Source organism: Puccinia triticina, chromosome 1A (assembly GCF_026914185.1).
Source record: "Puccinia triticina chromosome 1A, complete sequence".
NCBI lineage: Eukaryota > Fungi > Basidiomycota > Pucciniomycetes > Pucciniales > Pucciniaceae > Puccinia > Puccinia triticina.
Window position 1 is genome coordinate 6,647,852 of NC_070558.1, and position 6,404 is coordinate 6,654,255.

The 6,404-nt window shown below is 45.0% G+C and overlaps 2 protein-coding genes across 2 annotated transcripts; one reads left to right on the forward strand and one right to left on the reverse strand.

Annotated features, from left to right (window-relative positions):
* Positions 1-434: 434 nt before the first annotated feature.
* On the reverse strand, positions 435-3,270 carry PtA15_1A733 (uncharacterized protein; the record flags this gene model as incomplete). Its single annotated transcript, XM_053165791.1, has 3 exons — positions 435-490; positions 3,080-3,171; positions 3,248-3,270. The coding sequence occupies 3 exons, from the start codon at positions 3,268-3,270 to the stop codon at positions 435-437; spliced, it is 171 nt and encodes a 56-aa protein (XP_053016947.1).
* A 1,268-nt stretch (positions 3,271-4,538) lies between these two features.
* On the forward strand, positions 4,539-5,048 carry PtA15_1A734 (uncharacterized protein; the record flags this gene model as incomplete). The annotated part of the gene is made up of 1 exon (XM_053165792.1): positions 4,539-5,048. The coding sequence occupies one exon, from the start codon at positions 4,539-4,541 to the stop codon at positions 5,046-5,048; it is 510 nt and encodes a 169-aa protein (XP_053016948.1).
* Positions 5,049-6,404: the final 1,356 nt, after the last annotated feature.

A 6,404-nucleotide genomic window follows, 5' to 3' on the forward strand; every position in this document is an offset into this window, starting at 1 on the left:
GAGGTGGGGCGTTTTTGGGTGGACCATTGGTTTTGGGAGGCGCTGGGGTAGCCTCGGGGGTCGCTGGCGTCAAGTCCTTGCGTTGGATCGCGGAGACTTGGAGGTTCTTGACCCTGTTGTGCAGTTCCTTTGCGGCCGCGAGGTCTTGTTGGAGGCGGGAGGGGGCCTCGTAATTCGGGACGGTTCGCTCTGGTATTATTAGTCATGTTAGTATATATAACTAGGTAGAATGAGAACTTGGGTGAATTAACTTACTGGTGGCTGCGGCGGTAGTAGCGGCAGGGACAGCAGAGTTGGCGGTGGCGGCAGCGGTGCTAGTAGCGGCGGCGGCGACGGTAGCGGCGGCGGTAGCGGGAGTAGGAGCAGTGGTAGAGGCTGGTCCTTTCGCGGGAGCTGGTGCTTTGGCTGGAGCGGCGGCGGGTGCGGTCGCTGGATTAGTAGCTGGGGCAGTAGCTCGGGCTGTAGGTCCTGTTGCGGCGTCGGTAGTGGTCTGTGTGTTTCCGTAAGCAGCCACTACAGGAAAAAACAGGTTTCTTGTTAGCCGAATTCGGATGAGAATGTCGGAGAGGGGAAGTGTTTTGAGGGATAGAAGTTTTTGCACGAAAACGGACGAGTGGCTTACTTTTAGCTAGGTATCGTTCGCGGTCGGCTTTCAGTTTTTTCTCTTTTGCTTCCCTGGCGTAGTTCTTGATCTTGATCTCAGTCTCGAGATCCTCTTCGGCGCGGATGTGGAGGTGGTAAGCGGCAAGGATCAGCTGTTCCTCGTGTGTAAGCAATTCCCACGGGGTAGGTCGGTGGTCGCGGCGTTCGGATTCCTTGCGCAGGCGCAGCAACTCCAGATAATACTGGATAAGTTCGGCGTTTTCTTTGAGATTCACTAGAAAAGAAAGCAAAAAAAGGTCAGAAATGATAGAATAAATTTGAGATATATTTTTTGATTGTTTTATCGGGATTTTGAGAGAAGAAATTATGTACTTTTTATTGTTTTTAAGAGTTTTTGATTTTTGGTTGATTGCGCCGTAAAAATAGGGAGAAAAAAGGTTATTTTTGTCAGATTTTAATTTTTTTAAGAGCGCTCAAAAGTAGAGAATAAAAAGTAGAAATTTTTAGAGATATTTTTAGGTATTTTTAAGAATTTTTTGACGTGAAAAAATATCAAAATAAACAGGTCCTTTCTTTCAAATAAGTTTGAAGGAAATTTCCCGGCCAGACCCCCAATTGTCAGCCTGCGTGATGCCAAGGACAATAATCCTTCTAGCTACACGAGCTGCAAAGTGAAATACTAGAGTTTTAAGGACTCTGGGGATGATATCCAAGGCTTTGGAGAGGTTGTGTGGCGTAAAAAATAGAGAAATAGTAGTTTAATTATATTAATAAAATTAATATAATTAAAATAAGAGGGGCCTGCAAGCAGGGGTGGTTTAGATCCCTCTAAGGTATCGTGCAAAAGCAGAAGATTTAGGTACCTGTTAGTACTGGGGCCTGCAAGCAGGGGTGGTTTAGATCCCAGCAAGAATGAAGCGGAGAATCTCAAGAGAAAGGGGTTAAACTTACTAGAATTAAGCCCTTAAAGTCTTGAGGTTCTTCAGGGGAGAATCTGAGCAGATTCAGACGAAGGAATTGAGCTAAAGTCAGCAACTAAGGATCTTACCAGGCAGAGAACAGGTGTTGAGCACGTGTTGGAAGCGGGTAATGATCAGAGTAGGTGTAATAGCATGAGGGAGGGTCTTTGGAGCGCACAGAGGGCCCTTTAAATAGTCATGAAAGCCCTCAGGGAGCGCTCAGGGAGCCATATAGCTGCTGGCCAACTTGTGGGCGTAATTCTGGCTCAATTTGGCGGTTGGCCAACTTGTGGGCGTGATTTTAGACCAATTTGGCAACGCTACAGGAGGACTATTCCTTTTTGGGGCGTGCAAATGGCTGCAAAAGTAATATTTGGCCGTATCAGGACTAGTCTAAAACACTTCTAACTAGTAGGGGTTGTTACGTGTGTCCTATCTTCTAGATTGGGCCACTTATGATGCTCCTGTATCATAATTAGTCTGAAACACATGGTAATTGTTTCAGGCTAATTTACAGGTTACATAATAGTAATTACTGTTTGGGACATGCAGACTGTCACGTGTGGCCAATTGTTCTGCTTTGGTCTACATAATGACATCACATGTACCAATTGGTTGGTACTTCTTATCTTTGTGCGTCAAGAATGTTTTATTTACATCATTACATATGTAATGGAACATTCTAGGCGCTCATGGGACTCAGAAGGTGTCATATCTTCATAGTATGGCGTGATCACGGCCTTTTTGGGTGTCTGTGGCGCTTACAAGCATATGTACATGAGCATATAAGCATGAGCGCTACCTTATCCGTGGTAACTGGGTATATTTTCATGTGTAATTTACACAGGGAAGGAGTAAGAGTTTAGGGTACGTTGCAGTGAGGTACCCTAGTTTATTTTAGGCGTAGATTAGGAATCTGAAGTAATATTCTACAATTTACATATGTAAGAGTGCGTAATAATGTCTCTTTCATAGGTAATATTTATACTTTTTATAGTGTTACATATGTAGGAGATTAGTAATAATGTCTCTAACATATGTAACAATTTATTATTTTTCTGTGATATTATGTCACGGTGGCTCTGACATAGTAGCCAGCTGACACTTGCCATCAAGTGACTATTTTTTTTTCCTGGTGAATCAGCTTGAGGGCATGAACCGAGCCACATGAAGAGCAATCCAAGCTGTTGGAGGACTTGGCAAAGGCCGGGGGACAAAGCCCAGCCCGTTATTGGTTCCTATCAGCAAGAACTGTTGTGGAGGATCGCAACGCAGAGAGGCTGTGGGTTTCAAGAGGCGGGTAAGGGGGGCATCCAGGGACTCAGTTTCAGGTTCATGGACGCCAGGGCTGAAGCGGTGGCGTAAGAGGGGTTTGATCCAGTGCTCTGTAGCTGTCTTGTCAGCTCAAAATGGAAGGAACCAGGTTAGCAACAGTTCAGGGCCTCGATTTTGGGCTAGATTGGTAGGATGCTGGCGGCATTAGGATTCTGGGCTGAGGTTTTTCAAAACAACTCAACACATGGGTTTCCGCTGAGGTCCACGCTGGGTGGGCTTCTGTTTCCGTTTGGAAGATGCCATGTTCAAGTATTGGATTCGGATGCGTCTCTGCCTAAAAGTCGCGGCGCACATACAGTCAAAGTGCAGGGGTCAGAATCTGTTGGAATTGTAGCCGGGCTACAACAGACGGGGCCTGACAGGTCCCAGACATGTTGCAACATCCAGGAGGATTTGTGAGGCATACTTTACAATGGTATGCCTCACGTACTCCTGTTACGTTACCAGCTACAGCTGGCAGTTTAGTTACGTTACATTTCACATGTCTCTCTTTTAGGCACTCCATAGCGCGTATGTTCTGTCAGATGTCTCAGTCAAAGAGACATCATTTCTTTTATGTCTTGTTTTCATTTCAGTATTTCATATATTTGTTTAGTCAGGGACCTGTATATAAACAGGTCCCCTCTTGTATGGTTTCATTCCTCAGTCATCTACAGTCTTAGTTGAAATCATACCATTTCTCCGGCATTATCCATCACACATACCGTGACCCCCAAGCCTCCTTTTGAGTCTGTGTAGCGCCCCGGCACAGAATCCAGATGAAGGATTTTCATACAAACTTATCACCTCCAAGGGACTTTGTTAAGTTTGATTTCTCCAAACTCAGCCCAAACTCACCTCAAACTGGAACCTCACCTAACTGGAACTCAGCTCAACTCGACTCAACCCAGCCAAACATATCCACTCATCATCACAGCAATACTCAAACAACCATAAAGTCCACATTTTTCTCTTGATCAGAGAAAACACACAGCTGTACTGACACATCTTCACTGCTTCACTTTCCAACTCTTTTTTCAACAGTTTCTATAGCCACCACCTACACATCATTTACCCATTGCGCACTCATTGTTTATCCATCACATCCTTGTTGTTTATCCATCACGTACCTGTTGTTTATTCATCACGTACTTGTTGTTTATCCATCAAACACTTGCCGTTTATCCATCAAAAACCCTTTGTTTAGCCACCACGTACCCGTTGTTTAGCCACCACATACCTGTTGTTTATCCATCAAACACTGCCCTTTATCCATCACAAACCCGTTGTTTAACCACCACATACTTTTTGTTGTTTCAGGAATCTGTTTTACCTCTCAAAATGCAAAGGATATCATCTTCTTCCCCAGAAGTGTCTTTGGGCCCATCTCCGTCAACCGTCAAACAAATCATTGCCAAAATCAATGAGCTTGCAAAACTTGTTACTGTACCTTCTGACATGTGGAATCACAACTTACCACACATGCACCAGCTAGTCAACTGGATTTAGCACCTGATTTCAACAACCAACACTGAAAACATACTGCTGAATGAATTTCATACTCTGGAAGCAGAAATAGCTGAGCTTCAAGCATCAATTGACCAACTTCCTCAACCCAACATCAGAGCACATGCAGCAAGAATCCTTCAACACCTTGCAACCATGAGTGGCCAGTTTGTTGGTCCTGGATGGAATGGTCAAACTCCCTCTATGGATGTGAATTATGAACTCAACCTGTACATTTCAGCGCAAGGTGAACAGATCTCACCTCTAGGTGAACATATCTCAGCGCTAGGTGAACAGATCTCAGTGCTAGGTGAACAGATCTTAGCACTAGGTGAACAGATCTCAGCGCTAGGTGAACAGATCTCAGCGCAAGGTGAACAGATCTCAGCACTAAACCACAAGATTAACTCAATCAAGCAAGAGCTGCAGATTGCCAAGGAAAAAGCAGCAAAAACCGAGAGCATGAATGCTGTATACCACTTTGTGCACTCTGTTCAACAGATTCTCTGCTGTTGCCTCAACATTGATGAACCCTGGTCTATCACTATCACTCAAGCGCTTAAGTTAGGGATGACCAACTGGCCTGCAGTGAAGACTGCCCTCAAGCGTGAAGATGTAAGTGAGGAATGCCTCCTGCAAACAATCAAAAAGATTAAGAATGAATGACTTGAGTATGGCCATGCTTCAAAGTCCACAGCTACGGGCCTGGTTCTCTCAAACAGCCTGATTCCAATGGCTTCCAATAACTTTTCACTCAGACCTAGCAAGATTGAGATGCTTCAACAACTCTTGGCCTGGATTTTTCCAGACCTCCCAGACTCAGCAACACTGGATGATCTCAAGAAAGAAGCTCAAAAACCCTCCTCTTTGTACATGTCCTCTGTTGGACCATGCACCTCCAGTCAGGACTCTATCAGTAGATCTCATCTTTCTCTCCTTGTAGCTCTTGTCCTCTTGTTCCTTGTCCAATACAAACACTTTCCCACTTAAATCTTCATCACCAATTGCTATAGACCTTGAAACTAACTGGAATACATGTATCTCAAAGAATTTAGACTGCAAGACCCACCAGAGTGGGGTTTGGTTTAAAGCTGGTGGCCACCACAAACCTGTGCAAGAATACTAATCCCAGCTTTGCAAATCCACACCTCTAGAGATGGCAAAAAGGTACCTGAGCGGTGGTACCCAGCACCCACCGGCGGGTACTCATCAGGGTGGCAGGTACCGCTGCCAGGGGTGCCAAGTACAGGTACGGGTGTCTGTTTTTGTGCAATTTTTAGGCGGGTACCACCACTTGATACCCGCCAATACTGTACAGTCAAACCCTTGAAACAGCATACCCCTCCGTGGAATGGATTTGGTATGCGGTACAAAAGGTTTTCTATATAACCACATAAGTATGTGGTTAGAAATACCTCCAGAACCACATAACTAATATGTGGTTTCAGGGGTATTTCCTAATAAACATTTTTGATGAAAACCTACAAAACACATGTATATCATTGGGTTCAGGGATACTTCCTTGGCAGACCCATATGTTTACTCTGGATTTGTCTCCAAAATCATAATTGTGTTTTGAGAGGTGCAGATTGGCATCAAAGAGGAAAACCTTGCTGATTTTGGGGGAAAAGTATGTGGTTATAGCAAAATTGTTCCTTGTTTTTGCGCCAATAGAGGTATGTGGTATGCCGTTATGTGGTATGGCCCAAAAAAGCCCAAATTTGGCCCGCACCAACTATGGTGGAATGAAAGCCCTATGTGGTATGGGAGGTTATGTGGTTTCACAAATATGCCATTTCATGGGTTTGACTGTACCTTCTTTCCGCTGTGTATGTCCCCACCCTCCTTCTGGACTTGTCTCCTACAAGTCCTGTGTGATATCCCCGGCTGTGGCTCCACCAGCTGGCCATGAGAGATTCCTCTCAGAGAGCTGGTGTATGTACACATACCAGCTAGAGATGGCCCTGCCACACCCAGGTACCCACGGCTTTTTTTGGCCAAGTAGGACAACTGCACCCGCAG